At 44.8% G+C, this 15639-nt stretch overlaps 1 protein-coding gene across 1 annotated transcript in view; it reads right to left on the bottom strand.

Annotated features, from left to right (window-relative positions):
* Window positions 1–722: 722 nt before the first annotated feature.
* The window catches only part of SLC35D2 (solute carrier family 35 member D2), a 316836-nt gene continuing 301919 nt past the window's right edge, over window positions 723–15639 (bottom strand). The window contains exons 11-12 of the mRNA XM_085632885.1: window positions 11722–11804; window positions 723–1416 (exon numbers count right to left, since the gene is read on the bottom strand). Of these exons, the coding sequence (XP_085489011.1) occupies window positions 1305–1416; window positions 11722–11804 (195 nt within the window). The 3' untranslated portion in view covers window positions 723–1304. The remainder of the gene's footprint in view (window positions 1417–11721; window positions 11805–15639) is intronic.

Raw genomic sequence — 15639 nt, 5'->3', positions numbered from 1 at the left:
CCACATGATATAAGGAATTTTAAGAAAATAGATTTCTTGCTGAAAGATGTTGTTGCAGTGATGGAGTATCATAAAATTAATAACTGAATGAATAGGAACTTTTAGGGTGCAGACTTTAGCCCTAAGGCTACCTGGAGCTAGAACTCACAAGTAACAGTGGCAAAAAAACTCAGCAGCCATTCTGAACAAGGTAAAATTCCACCTCTAGAGCAGACAAAAATGAAGACCATTCCAAAGCGAGGGCGCCACATTCAAAAAGGAACTGACCCCTGATTTGGATTTTACAAATTGTGGCACAGCCAGCAGAGACAGAGAATGTGACTAGAATGAGTCCTTAGTGGTGTGACTGCCTAAACAACAGATTTTGCAATTAGGTAAGGCTAGTCTCATAAAAAAAGTTGTGTGACAAAAATAGAAAAGGGGAATGACAGGTGACAGGTTGAGGTTCAATTCAAGCCTTAATAGATTGAAATAGATTTTGCATGGGATGGGCCTTCTGCCTAAGTACTTTTTTAAGCCCAGCAGTGCCCACTTTCTGTGACAACGGCTGGGTCATTAGGAGGCCGCATATGGGCCATTTCACAATATACACAAGTAGGTAGGAGAACAATCTAGACATGTAACAATGTATGCAGCTCACATTCAAGAACATTAATTATAGGTTATTTGCATTGATACAGTTTTATCATCAGGGAATTGAAAAAATACACATAAAATCAGAATAAGAAGCCATCAAATTTTAAATAATTAATATTATAATCTGACTTTAAAACATGTTCCTTCATTGTTTAATTATGGGTACAGTTAAGTGTAGACTTGACAATATATGTTTTTCCTGATGGAAAAAAACATGGTACATAAGAGAAACTAATTAAAAAACGACATAAATAAAATAATCATTAAAAAAATAACTTCAATACAATGCACCCCCACAAAGACTGTGTATGACCGTTTTAGGCTTTCCAAAATTAGCTGGGTAAAGGTATCTATCCAAGCCGCCCGGCAGTACAATTCACAATATCAGGAAATCAACTTTAAAAGGTGTAATGGCAAGTGCATCTGTATAATATATCAAGAAAATGGTTATTGGACAAATTTGCCACAGAATGAGAGGGTCTAGGGCTGGGTTTCAGGAATGGTTTCCAGGGATTTCCTTGTTCAGATGCAAATGCCTGTGAACCCCTTCCTTCTGTTGATAATGCTCCCAAGGGATGAGGGCAGCTTGAATATTTGAGAAGATGTAAGGGGTCATCCTGTAGCAGCTCAGCTTCACAAACTTGTGTGTTCAAATTATATCTAGATGTTTACACCTTCACAGATGGGGGAACGTTTATATAGTCAGGAGAATATTTTTCATTCTTTGGGTGTGCATGTCCTCGTAGAGTGATATAGGAATATGAAAGTCCGCCTGCCATGCTAAAAGAACAGATACATAAAAAAACAATGAAGTCAGTCATCAACAGTTTATCTAAAGAATTTCAAACTTTTGGCAGTCAACTTGCGAAAACTCTTCATAATACTCTTGGTATCAAATTTTTTATGATCAGTATGGTGATGTGCAATGTCCTCGTTTCAAATGTTTATAAGGATGTTCAATGTAATAAAGCATTACAGAATTACCAGGTGCACCCCACTATTGTACATCTGCTATTAAACTACCACAACACCGGAGGAATTACATCATAAATATAATTAGAATCTCAGTTTTATTCATTGATTTAGAGCTCTACCGTGATCAACAATACAGAATATAAAACCTCAATAAATATAAAGCTGAAAATGTAATAAAAGGATAGACCTTTTCAAGTCAAGTTGTAGTTGGCCAAGAGACGGGAAGTTGTGGTTTGTCAGTAGAACATGAACCAAGTCCAGAGCATGGTAAAAAAAAGTACATTGTTTAACTATACTCCTTAAGTCTTCTTGTTTCAAAAAGTGCTTCGGAGTTTCATCTGGGGCATGAATTCGGGGACAGCGGAATCAAATACCTGCTGCTGCTTGCCAGTACATAGGGACTAATTAAGCGAAACTCAAGTCACAATATTTCCATTGGAACAGAAGCTCCTAATGCCCAATTCTTTTCTGGATCTTACATGTATTTTAGTCTAAAAAGGACCATGTAGAAAATAGGATACATTCAAAGACAAAAGTTAATGTAGAACGAATTTTGGTTTTATGAACTTCGGCTAAGTAATTAAAATATCTTCTCCCTAAATACCTGTAAACTTGGCTTAAGCCCCCCACATGGAACATTACCTTAGCTTCTACATACATGCATGCATGCTGAAGTGGTTTTTGTTGTGCAAGTCAGAAGAATAAATCATACCTAAATATGAATATGCTGTAGCTATTTGTAGTTTATTTTGTCCTAATATCCAGCTAAAAATATCAATTTTTTACCTCTGAACATTACAATCTTACTTTTTGTCGCATTAATCTTCAAAAAATGAGTTGCTGCATATTGATTGAACCTAGGCTTTGTTAAAGACCTATTGGAGTCAGATCAAAAAGAACAACAGCATCAGCATACATCAATATGTGTAAGGTATGGGAGTTGGGAAATAATTCAGATGCGCAAATTGTTCTAGCAAGTCGGTTAAGTATAATTAGAGGGCTAATAGATCAGTCATTGGTTGTTGATCTCTGTTTTTGAGTTGCCATTTGCTGATTTGGCTGTCATTCTAGCCATGGGATTTCGTGGAACATTTATTAGTCACATGTAGTAACCTTTGCACTCTTGCCCAGATCAGCCAACCTCCCCTCACTCCCTTTATGCCCACCCCAGGTCCAGGATGTGCACGCTAACATCCACTATTAGTCAGTGCTACCTGTTACTGGTTGCCACCACTGCTCGTGCTTTTGGCTTTCCCAAAGCTTCTTGTATGGCATCAAAGGCACTGGTAATGCCAAAATCCTTCTATCGCAAATAATGAAAAAACATTTCAAGATGGCTGCTATGCATGTATGGGGATGCGCTGGGGGAAAAACATTGACAAAGCCAATAGGTAGGCGTCCGAAATCAAAGGCTAGCCCCAACGATTTTGCAAATGCTTGTTAATACATGGATTGTTACAACGACTTGCCCAACGTTATCAAAATATTTTCCTTCACATCCTTTCCCACTTGGAATTTCATTCCATTTTATGGCCTGCAGGAAACTAATGTTCTTTTGTTTTGTAGTTAATTCTTGATAAAGTATATTTATATTGAGACATTTTGATTACTGGCTCTCTCATTTTATTTAGACATTAAACTATCATTGGCATTGTGAACTTGTTTATTGCATGGCTTTTATACTGGTCAATTTAATTTGGGATTCAATTCAAATTTATTGTTTGATTACTAAAAACCATAACAAAATGTTAAAACCATGTGACTCATAAATACATATACAAAGATTTAGAAAGAGACAAGAAAAAGAACCCCGGTTAGTGCAAGGGCAGTGCAATAATCTTGGGATAAAAGAGAGTTGAAATTAAAATTTGTCCGGATATACATTTGTCTTTTACGAATCAGGCTCGTTGAATAACATTACAATCACGGAATGATTTTAAGAAAATCTAGAAAAGGGGACAAATAAATATGGCAGCTAGTGTTAAAATGCTGAAACAGAGTCCATATAGGCCTAGCGGAGGGGGCCGGTGGCCACTAGAGTTTTTATAACAAGAAATGGCAAGGCCGACCAGCGGATTAATTGCTGCCTTCTCTTTCCCCAGCACTTTAGCAGCTCTGATGACAAATTTGGTGAACCGAATGTTCAGCTTTGTGTTTTCTTGGTTCATAGCTGCTATTATGGCCTGACAACATGTGCGAACTCCTAGTTTGTGCTTCTCTGCTCGCAATAGAAGGACTTTCTGTCTTTTAGCAGAGCTGGGCATGTGCAGGATATGTGTTCCAAGCTTTCGGAGTGGTAGCCGCATTCCCTGCATTCGATATTAAGGCTGAGGCGCCGCCATTGTGGCATATATTTTTAAAAGGGCCACTCGTAGGATGTCTCAACCCCTGGTTTATAATCTGAAACAACAGCCCAGGCATGTTTTCTTCTGGATAATTTTGCCCTGTCAGATTGGAAAGACCAGAGCCGAACGCTTTGCTTAATTACGGTCTTTAATGCCTGTTGTGGTGTTCCCCAATATTCCGTGACTCCGAGTAGCTGTAGGGAGTGGGCCAAGTGGTGCCGATATTTTTGGCTAATGTGCTGGTCGATATTTCATTCCAGAGTTTAGACTCAAGACTGCCATCCCGGAAGTTATGCTGTCTGTTGCAGAACTTGATAAAAGCACCAGCCTCAACGCCGTTGTGATCTAGCAGGCCAAGTTCTAATCTGACTTGCGCCGGAGATGAGGACCTCGGCAGGCGCCATGCTCGCTTAAAGATTTTGGTGGTTGATTTATTTAATATGATGTTTGTTGAGCCCATCATGATCTCATGTCCGTATGATAAGGAATTGGTGATCTTGGCCTTCATCACCTTAAGCAGAGGGGTTAGGCTTGGCCCTAATAAATGTTTTGAAAGTTTTGCCGACGCAACCTCAAGCGACAGTGCTTTAGCCTTGACGGCGTTTTTTTGTTTGGTGAAGGAACCTCTGGAGTCAAGGAAAATTCCCAAATATTTATAGTGAGGCACTGTATAAATGTTATTATTGAAGAACCACCTGCCTTTCCGCTGCTTCTGTTTGCTAAAATGAACTATTTTTGTTTTTGACAGATTCAATTGGAGGGCATTGTCAAGAGTGTAGGGAAGGAGTTCGTCAAGAAGACTCTGCAGGCCAACCTTTGTGTGGCTCAGTAACATAAGGTCGTCAGCGTATAACAGATTGCTGATATGGGTTCCGTCAGTTGGGGCGGGTGGGAGTTAACCCTCTCTAGTGTGGGAGACAGGTCCAAGATGAACAGGTTAAAAAGCAGGGGCGTCAAGACGCAGCCTTGTTTAACACTGCTTCCTGTTTGGATCTTTTTTTAAACATTGGCCCCGTCGCCCAACCTTATCCTTATCCAGGTCTGTGTGTGGAGTTGGATTATAGCTTGTAGGAGGGTGGGGGTATACCCCAGCGGACTAATTTCTGCCATAGGCGGCCACGTGGCACCCGATCAAACGCCGCCTTGAAGTCAACGAAGCAGCAGTATAGTTGCATTCAACGAATGTCTGCCTTCTCCATCAAAACAGTTAATGTCAATAGGTTGCTGGTTGTGCCTGAATTAGCTATGAAGCCGGTCTGGTTGAAGGGGAGACGCTGTGATGATTCAGCCCAGGTTGACAGTTCTTCTAGTAAAATGCTGGCGTAGTATTTGGATTCGATATCGAGAAGGGCTATCATTCTGTAATTTTTTGGATCATATCATTCTGTAATTTTTTGGATCATATCATTCTGTAATTTTTTGGATCATCTCTTTTACCACTTTTGTAGATGGGATGAATGATGGCACCTTTCTAGGAATCCGGGATGTGGTCATAGAGCCTGCAGTGTAGAAACAGTGGTGCAAGGAGACCTGGCCACAGCGTTTCGTCTGACTTGAACAAGCCCTGAGGTAGACCGTTGGGGCCGGGGCTCCGTTGGACCTGCCGTTCCTAATTATACGGGCAATGGTGTTTATTAAAACTCCGTGTGTCGTCAAGATCTCTGGGGTTGAATCGTTTCGTGGCTCCTTTTGCTCAGTTATGGGTGAATCCAGGACACCTTCAGCTGTAGTAGTGGAGCCGGTGCTGCCTGTGCAGTGGTCTTCGGTGAGTGGTGGCCAAAGTTTGCAGGTCGAATGGGGCATGGGGTGCTCTATCCTACTTAAATGTTCTCTAAAGTGATTAGATAGAAACTCAGTCCAGTCGTCAGCACATATATTTGCGCTGCTTTGTCTTCTGCCTCCTAGTGGGCCACTGTTCACAAGGGACCAGAATAACTTTGTGTTCGACCTTTTGCTGGCGTGGACTAACTTTAACCAGAAATGGTCTGACACTGATTGTTTGTCCGAGTGCACGGATGCCTTGAAAGCTTTTTGAGCTTGCTTGTAGTGGTTGAATAAAATTACGTTTCCCGGGCTTTTTCTGGTCCGGCGTAGAGCAGCGTTTCTTAGTGATTTTAACATTGTTGTTGCTGGTGAGATGCAAAGTTGTGGTGGATCTTGCCGGGGGTAGGATTTGGATGGAAATTCATTCTATAAACTGTTTACCAATGCTTCCCAGCCGTCGATGATAGGCACATCTTTTGCACACTGTGAACGTAGAAGATGACCGCATTTCTACATGACAGTGGGGACAACGCTGGAAGACCATTTCATTCGCCTTAGATTCTCCGAGTGGCGGTATGATGTTGTGTGGGCAAGGGCATGATGGTGAGGCATATTGAGAGATAGTGTTATTATTTGAGGTTGATGGTCGCTTTCCCCCAGTGCTGCACTGTAGTGGCGCTCAATTAGGGAGAGCATTTTTCTGTTTCCTAATGTAAAATCCAAAAATGAATGGGTTCGGCCGTTAGTTCTTGTCCAGGCCAGGGGGTATCTGTATACGAGCGACCGTTTATTACTATATAGCCTATTCTGCTAAATTGGAGGACTGCATATTTGCCCAGTTTAGACGATCTAAGTCCTGGCGGCAATGTTTGTGTGGCGAGATGTGGAGGGACCGCTGGTAGGATGATCCCTAGGTCTTCAAACTGGTTATGAAAGAGGTTGGTATTAAAGTCTCCAGAGATTAAACATGGTATACTGCCGTATGTGCTTAAGATGTTGCATAACATTTCGGTCAGGCAGTCCAGTTTGGATTTTTCTCACTGGTATATGGGTAGATGTAAACATTTAGGAGTAGTAGCTAGATCTCTGATGAAGAATTTTCAACCACAATGCCAGTGACCCAATCAACTTCAAATGTTAGCTGTTTAATATGTGCTGACAATCTAGTAGCCACGTAGATAGACAGCCCACCGCACAGTCTGCCAAACTTGCTCTTTCTTGTAGCTGGCGATGTAAATTCCAGGTACCCTTCAATAGGGTTACCCGTTGATAGCCAGGCTTCATGGAAAAAAATAATGTTGTGTTTATAAAGAATCCAAGTGTGTCTGGAGATTGCAGTTTTGACGAAAGACCATTGATATTCCAGGAACAGATTGTTAGACCGTGTTCCAGGTTATTTCAGTTGATCCTGCTTTGGGATAGGGCTGCAGGCAGCCATGACCAGTCTGCACTTCTGATGGTTTGCTGGACTTCATTACGCTCGTCATTGTCGACTGGAGAGCAGCTTCTGGCTGACTTTAATATAGAGAAGGGGGTATGACTTGTACTTGAAGCTGGGACCCGGCTGTGTGCGAGTATTGAGGGGTATTGGGGAACTCGGGCGTTGTAATAATTATTCCCCAGTTTTATAATTGGTCAGGTTTAGATTGGACCAGTTCCCTTATGGCTTTAGATGCTAGTGTGATTAGAGTCGATTCTCCCGTATGGGGGCAAAGGCTGGGTTTGAATTTGATGGCAAGGATATCTTTAGAATCCAGCTTGCACAGGTCCGGATTCGATTTGAAGAGCCGGATTATGTTTCCTCGATTTAGGATGTCATGCGGGCCTTGAGAGACGTACTCTGGTGTTAAGATTAGTTTGGTTTCATTGGTGACTATGACTGGGTTGTGGATTTCAGCGGGCATGGACTTAGATGGCTTAAGCTTAGCTTCTGGTGTTCGTTGAGAAATTGATGTACTATGCGAGGGGGAGGATTGCTCGCTGACTTGGTTGGTTGAGGCTGAGATAAAAACTGTTTTGCGCATACATGCCGGGGGAAGTAGGGTGGATGGAATTGCCGGAAATTGGTGGACCAGTTCTTTGGTGGGATTAGCTGCGCAATGTGAGCCTGGATTGTTTGTCATCAATTGAGGTGGAGAGGAAGGTTCGGTGGTCGTTGAATGCTTTTGGGAGGGCGTGGTTGTGGCGGACCTGGTAACTGTTATTAGCTCTTCATTGATTTGTAATTGCCTGTTTCCAGTGTCTCCAATTTTATTCTGAGATGTTGCGTCTGGGTAATGCATTGGGGCATGTAGTGGCTCCGTTTTTATTGAGCAATTTGCTTTTAAGAGGCCTTTTTGAGACGTTGGGGACGGGGCTGCTTACGTCCGACCAGTGGGGACAGTGAGCACTGAGCTCGAGGCCTGTGCTGACACTGGTTTATTGTTTATAAAGTCGTTTTTGGGCTCTTCTGTGGGCCTATTACGGGATTTCCAGAGTCTTTTTTTTCCCGTTTTGAGAATCGATGGGCAGATTTTTGGGGTGATTTGACGTTTGTGGTTGTATCGATGGGTGTATTAGAGACTGCTGTTGCTTTTAATGATGGTAAAGAAACGGGTGATGATTTGTCGGACGTGCGCTCGGGATCCAGATGTTTCGGGTGTTGCCATGTAGAGGAGCCAGTGGCATGGAGACGGGAAGCCTGGATTCTGGGATCCTCTGAATTTCTTTTAGTACTGATGACAGAAATTGGGTCAATGAGGATAAAGACTCGATAATAGGAGAGCAGCAACATACCGATTGAACTAGTTGCACTTGAGATTGGACTTTAATTATCAGTGAGTTGAGCGCCTCCATTTTTTGATCAATACCTACGATGTGCACAGCAAGAGTGTTTAATAGATCCACCTGTTGATCCATTTTGTCTGAATGGTAGTTCAGTGCTGACACTGTGGATTGTGGAGTTTGGAGGAGTTGTAACCAGAGCTCATTTATGTCTAAACATGGGGGGCTGACACTCGATCTGTTGGATTCTTTGGTAAAGAAGGATAAATCAAGGTGGGTATTGGGCATGGTTATATGGCCCCAGCCTGTGTTAGTCTTTTGTCGGCAACTATTGGCAATTAGTGGTGAAATTGTTGGGGATGACGTTGTAGGTTTCCTTGAATGTTTGTTTGCCTGGGTTGCAACTTGCGGGGTGAGAACTTTGGTGTTTGCTGTTGAATGGGCCTTAAGGGCTTGGGGCTTGTTAGCTAGGGGAGAAAACTGGCTAGGAATCCAAATGGTGTGATGGTCTGGCGAGGTCAACTTGCATCCAGTGAAGGGTGGAGGGGAAACAGAAGCCGATGTGTGAAGTTTGTTAGCTTGTGAATCGAAGGAGGACTGGTCAAAAGCCTGGGCGAGTCCGAGGAGATGGAGTAGCCACTGACACTTCTTTTGTTTGAAGATCGGCACTTGTTGGAAGGCCTGAGAACGAAGAACTAAGGCCTTTCTCGCCGGCATACACATGGATCATGGGCTGAACCAGTTTTTGATGCTGTGCTGGGGCTGAGAGTAAGGATGAGGCAATTGAAGCAGGAGACCGAGGTATGTCAAGTGAGCTTGATCTTGACTTTAAAGAGGATACAGAGCTTCTGAAATAGTCCCTCAAAGACATTTTTTTAGTTGACGAGACTGAAGATCTCAAATGCGTACCTTTGCGGTTTTGATTTACCTTGAGCACACCGACTCCGCCAGCTCCGCTAGCTATTTGTTGGACGAGGAGAGGCTGAACTTGAGTTGGAAACTGTGGGGGTTGTGACTCGGTTGCAGTATCTGTGGCTGTATCTGTGGCATTACCCGATTGAAACTGTGAGTCCGACAATTTTCCCGGGTTTTCAGGTGGCAATTGGTCTGCTACTGCATCGTCAGAGACCTTCTTTTTGATGTCTGTTTTTGAAGGATTAGAGGGGGCTTTCCTGGTTTTCCCAGATCTCATCGCTGGAGGACCGAGCTACTTGGGTTAGTAAGAATGTTCTATACGCCTGGAGGGATCGCCCAGGAGATCGTGACTCAGCGATGCCGTGCAGGGCGCAAACAATTGGTTGATTTCTTCCCTAATTCTGTTGAGACAGTGGGTATTCGGGTGAGGCGGTGGCTGGCTCTTTATTAATTTGGCTTTAAAAGCGCTGGTGAATCGGCAGGTGTTTTTTTGTGGATGAACCTCTTTCTTATAGGCGCAAGTTTAGTGCCAAAAGTAATAAAAGAAAAAAAGCATTCAAGTAGCAAATTCAAGTAAATACCCCCAGGGGGGTGTTGCGGTTTATGTCGTGGGCCTCAAGGTACACAGCAGGCTCAAAGTTCCAGAGAGCACACAAGGAATCACGCGACCGGGCACCACAACAGGGCACAGCAGAACAATCGCTTGGGCCCTTGCCGCTGCTGAAGGGGTTTCACTGTTGCCGGAAGATTTTTTCGCTGCTCCCACCGCTGTGGGGGTGGGGGGGTGGGGGGGTGGGAGGGCTTGTGGCTCCTGCGGCTCCTACCACTGTCGGGCTGTCGGGCGGATCCCGCGGTTCCTGTTGCTCTGGGCAGCTCCTCCTGCTGAGGCGAGATTCTCGTGGCTCCTGACACTGCGGGGGGGCCAGGCGTGGCTCCTGCCGCTGCAGGTAACAGGGGCGCTGCTCCTGCTGCTGCAGGGACACAGGCGTGGCTCCTGCCGCAGTGGGGGGGACAGGCGCAGGTCCTGCCGCTGCAGGGACACAAGCACGGCTCCTGCCGCTGCAAGGACACATGCACGGCTCCTGCCGCTGCAAGGACACAGGCGGGGCTCCTGCTGCTGAGGTGAGATTCTCATGGCACCTGCCGCTGCGGGGGGGACAGGCGCGGCTCCTGCCTCTGCTGGTGACACAGGCGCGGCAGGGACAGAGGTGCGGCTTGTGCCGCTTCTGCCGCACCTGTGTCACCGCTTCAGAAAAGCCCTCACACCGCAGTGAGTCCTCAGAGCCTCCGACAGGCAACAGCCTCGCTCCCACTCCCAGACGGTGGCAAGAACCAGGAGCTGCGCGCCGGCAGCAGGGAGCAGGGGAAGCACAGGGAAACCGCACCGGCAACCTCCAGCGGCTTCTAGCTTCAACTGGGAACAGCTGACTAAGTGGCAGGAATTCTCACACCTGCAGCAGATCAGATGTGTGGACAATTTCTCTCTGCCACATCGCCATTGCTTCTTTAGTAAACTCGTAGACCATCATCATAATAAGGTCACAAGGGACTTGGGGGCTCTTTTACAAGCCCTGTGCACCACCGGAACGTCATTTTTTGTGATGTTCCGGTGGCACACAGGGCTTAGCCATATCTACAAGGCCACGTAAAGCCACCCTGCACGACTTTTCATGGCCTTGTAATATGAAGTGAGGCAACACAGCGCAAGTCGCTGTGTTGCCTCAGACAACGCTGGGGAGACGTGCCATGGCATTACAGTGGGTGATCCTAAGTAACACCCATGCCATTTGACACATTCCCAGATTTACAACAAGTTGTAAACCTGGGAATACGTCAAAAGCCTACGCCGTCTCAAAGGAGGTGTAGGGGTGGCACAACGAGGAGAAATAACATTATTTCTCCTTGTTCTTTCCTCTTTCTATGTGTGCTGCATTCTACAGCACACATAGAAATGTATTGCATTTCTGCAGGAAGATGTCCCTTCCTGCACAAAAACAATCATCCCTACAATGCAGACACCCTTGCACCATGGTGCAAGGATACCTGTGTTGGCGCATGACAGCCAATTGAGCACTGGCGCATGCAAAGAGGACAGGAATGTGTTGTATCTCATTGGTACTGCGCATTCCTTCCGTTTTCTTTTGCCGTAGGGCAGCGCAGGAGAAAGGCTTGTAGTGCTGCCCTATGGCAAGTTTTGTAAATGAAGCCTGATTTTGCATTCACGTATTTCTATTAAAGGAATCATTTCTCTTCAATCTAATCTTCTTTACAGGAAAAATAATGCTAAGTATTCAAAAGACAATTAAATTTAAACAGCACTTACCAAATATTCAAGCCAAGGAAATTGAACCACGAGAAATGGTAATCTCCACCAACGAATATTCCAATGTAAGCAATAGACACGTTCTACAGCAAAACAAATAAAGAACGTTAAAGTGTATCTTCATCTACAAAAAGGTGAAAAAACAATGCAGAGAACCAAGAATATATGCTGTCAACAATGAAGTAGATGCATGTAAAAAGTACAGAAACATCCTGGGCCTGAGTCACAAAAGTTACTTACACTTTTAAATAGTTTACACATTTGAGGAAGTTTACTACATTGTCCTTATTGAAAAACATCCGATTGTAAGTTGTAGGAGTGTAGGATCTGCTTCACATGTTTACCCCCACTTTTTGCTGGTGTTTCACTGTTTTTCGACTTTAGTCTGGCTGGGATCCTGCTATTCAGGGCCCCAGCCTAGCTGCTTCCACTCTAAAATGATTACATGTACTTTAGGTACAGTTCAGATTGGATCTGAGGTGCCCTTCTAAGTCCCTAGTATATGGTATACTATGTACCCAGGGCATAGGTACCCCAGAGGCCTACCAGGGGCTGAAGCATGTATTATGCCATCCCTGGAAAGCCACCCAAAATAACACCACAGGTCTGCTACTGCAGCCTGGGTAAGGTGGTGCATGCACCCCTTACTGTGATATAGGTTACCTATATCACTATATATATACACACATATAAACCTATAAGTCACTCCTATGGCAGACCTTATCAATCCTGAAGGCAGAGTGCTTGGTTCTTATGTGAGAGGATGCCCCTGCAGGAGCAGAGCCCCTCTGCAGCATTCGGGGACCCTTCTCTGATGCTGTTTGTAGTGCAGCATGACCATATACTCTTAAGTGCATTGTAACCAAACGGTAAATGCTAACTTGGGACTGGCTGTACGGAAACATGTTGTATTTGGTGTCAAACACCTTCGAATCATACCCCCACACCAGTAACTGGTGTGGGAGTATGATCCCACCCTTCTAGAGGGAGAGACATGACAGCACTGGTATACCCAGTAGAAACTTAATAGAGCTCTGTCATCACAAAATGGATGCTGCAGCCACAGACATAAGTCTGGCCTCCTACTGCTCACCGAAACTCTGGCAGTGGAGGCCTGGACAATAGGTTTCCTGTCACAGGGAGGTGTAACCACCTCCCAGACAGGCTTATGTGTATTGGTGCTGGGTGGGAGCACTATCTGAGTGCTTTGAAGTCCTGCACTGGTGGCCTATTTGGTGTCCCTGTGCATAGTCCAGCTCAAACCGGTTCAGGGGCTTCCAGCCCCTGCTCTGGTGCGAAAATGGACAAAGAAAATGTATGTAGCACCCCTCTTTCCAAACCCTCCCATAGGTGGGTCCCCAGAGCAAGTCCAACCCCTTCCTTAGGTATAAGTAAGGAACCTCTGTCACCAGAACTTTAGATTACCCTGGACGAAATTCTGAAGCTTAATCCTGGACCTTCGACGCTCTGCTCAAGACCAGAGAACTGAAGAAATCTCCCTGGGGGTCAAGGAGTGACTCCCCTGCTTGTCAAGCACCAAAGAAGCAATTTGCCAGTCTTCATTATCGAAGCTCCCGCCGGACTCCAAAGTATTTGCAGCCCAGGAAGAGGATTTCCAGACATCGCAGAGGCTGACCCGAGTCCCCAGCAAAGCTGAGACCCACAGCCCTCGTGAGTAGCGTGGAACCAGAACTCCTGGTCACCGTTCATTCCTGCAAGTGCATTGACTTCTCAACGTCTCTTGAAGTCGTGCTTGGGCTGACTTGTAGCCCCTCCCTCGAGCACTAAATCCACCGAAGATTGTTGGCCTGGTCATTCTGAGTGACCCGTGGGCCACCATTTTGTGTTTCTTCTTGAGGTCCCTTTGCGATCCCTGGTCTGTTGACTGGAGGGTCCCTGATGGGGTAACTTTGAATTTCCTTGGGCTTCCCTGGTTGCTCCAGACGTGCCCCAACTCCCTACCAAATGGTGAGTCCCACAGACCTTGCTGGTCTGCATTGAAGCATCTTTCTTGTTTCTGTGTGGGTTGCTGTTGCCAAGGCTTGTTTCTGTGTGGGTTGCTGTTGCAAAGGCTTGCAGTACTTGTCATCCTTTGTGGGACAGCTCGAATCCAGCTCCTGGTTGTCCTCAACACCTCCTGGTCTACATGGCTGAAGAGTCAAGCTTCACCTCTTTCACCTGAAATCACCCGACATCGGTGGGCATCTGTCCATCGCCTTCCTGGTCACTGGCTAGTGATCCAGACTCTGTCCCCTCTGCTTTCGGGTTCTTCTCACCTTCGATCCAGGCTTGGATCTCTTTGGACACTTCGCATCTTCACGGCAGCAGCACTTCTTCACCAGCTCCCATTGAAATCGACGACGCGACACGACACTAAAAGACACCTATGCACCCGGCTTCCCTGGGTGAGGTAACATGAGTACTCCAGTGTTCCCGTGGGTGCTAGCCCTAGAACTTCCTAAGTCCAAAGGTCTTTGGTCCTGACTCATTTTTAAGTGTCCCTAATCTTTAAAAATCTAACCGCGACTTTCTCCATAGAAGCTAATGGGAACTCGCGGCTGTGTTCACACACTGCACAGGCCCCCGTGGGTCCCCTGTGTCACTAGCTTGGGTGGTTCCTTGGGGTCCCAGTGATTCTACAGGCTCTAGGCCTTGTGTCTAGTTAAGTCGTGGTTCTTATACCACTATTTTAGTATATGGTTTGGCTCGCCCCTAGGACCTGACGTGTATTTGTGCTATTTTAATGTGATTATTGAAGTGTAACTTATGTGTTTTGACCTCTAGTCTCATAAAGAGTCTAGGAGGGTGTGTTTAGTAATAAATACATACATTTTATATATATACCTGGTGTGGATATCTTTCATTTAGTGACTCAAGAGATTATAGACTGGTAAAACAAGCTGCTTTACATTCCTTCAAGACTTAGCCTAAAGGCTGCTCTGCATAACTACCACTAGGATAGCTTTCAATAAAGGTTGTCTTTAACCTATAACCAATAAGGGGTTGCTTGAACTGATACAAGGTGGCCACTATAACTAGTGAACAGCATACATCAGGCCAACTTCTCACATAAGTTACTACTAAAAACGAAAAAAAAACAGTAGTATGCCCAGCGACAAACAGTGCCATCCACTAGTACTACAACATCCTCCCATAGAAAATATTGGAAGTAAGGAATTAAAATAAAGTATATTATTTAAAATAGTAAAACATATAAAAACGTATAATTTAATGTTAAACAATATATAAAACTAGTACTTATTTAATAATAATATATTTAATTCCCTATTTTGAATTTAAAAATGACTGTAACAACTAATTTAATTACAATAAATTCTATACATCCCTTTTAATAATTAATAATACATACTAAAAATATGAAGTGGCTAACGGTTAACTGTCTCTGGGAAGGTAGCCCTGTATGGCCAGCATTCATCCATGTACCTCACATGAGCTGGAAAAGGTTCCTACGAGACACTGTTCTGATAATAGTGGCGTTTGCAGACGGCACTCTCATACTTGGAGGTGATTTTAAGATGGTCCCTTGCGTCTTCCAAGATAAATTGCAGCAGCAGCACGGTAGAACTCAGGAACTATCTGTAGAGGGGAGAGCCTGGTGTACATGCCACCCCCTTAAAATAGACTACTCTTACTAGTCAGCAGCACATCACACATATGCTCATATCGACCTCCTTCTCATAGCTAAGCGCCTGTGGCACACCTTGCTGTAGGCCGACCAATACACTCAAATCATCTTTGATCATGGCCCAATCACTTTGACTCCTCTTGGATGGGGGTGGGAAACCATGGCACGGCCATTAGGGTCTTAATGATTCCCTCCTCTGTTTCCAGTCCTTCTATTCCTACCTAATGGACCCAAACTCTGCTATACATAGAGAAGCATTCCTAAATTTGGTC

The sequence above is a fragment of the Triturus cristatus genome, chromosome 2_1, assembly GCF_964204655.1.
Source record: "Triturus cristatus chromosome 2_1, aTriCri1.1, whole genome shotgun sequence".
NCBI classification, from domain to species: Eukaryota; Metazoa; Chordata; class Amphibia; order Caudata; family Salamandridae; genus Triturus; species Triturus cristatus.
Note: the sequence above shows the minus strand (reverse complement) of the source record. Positions and strands in the feature narration are given on the sequence as shown.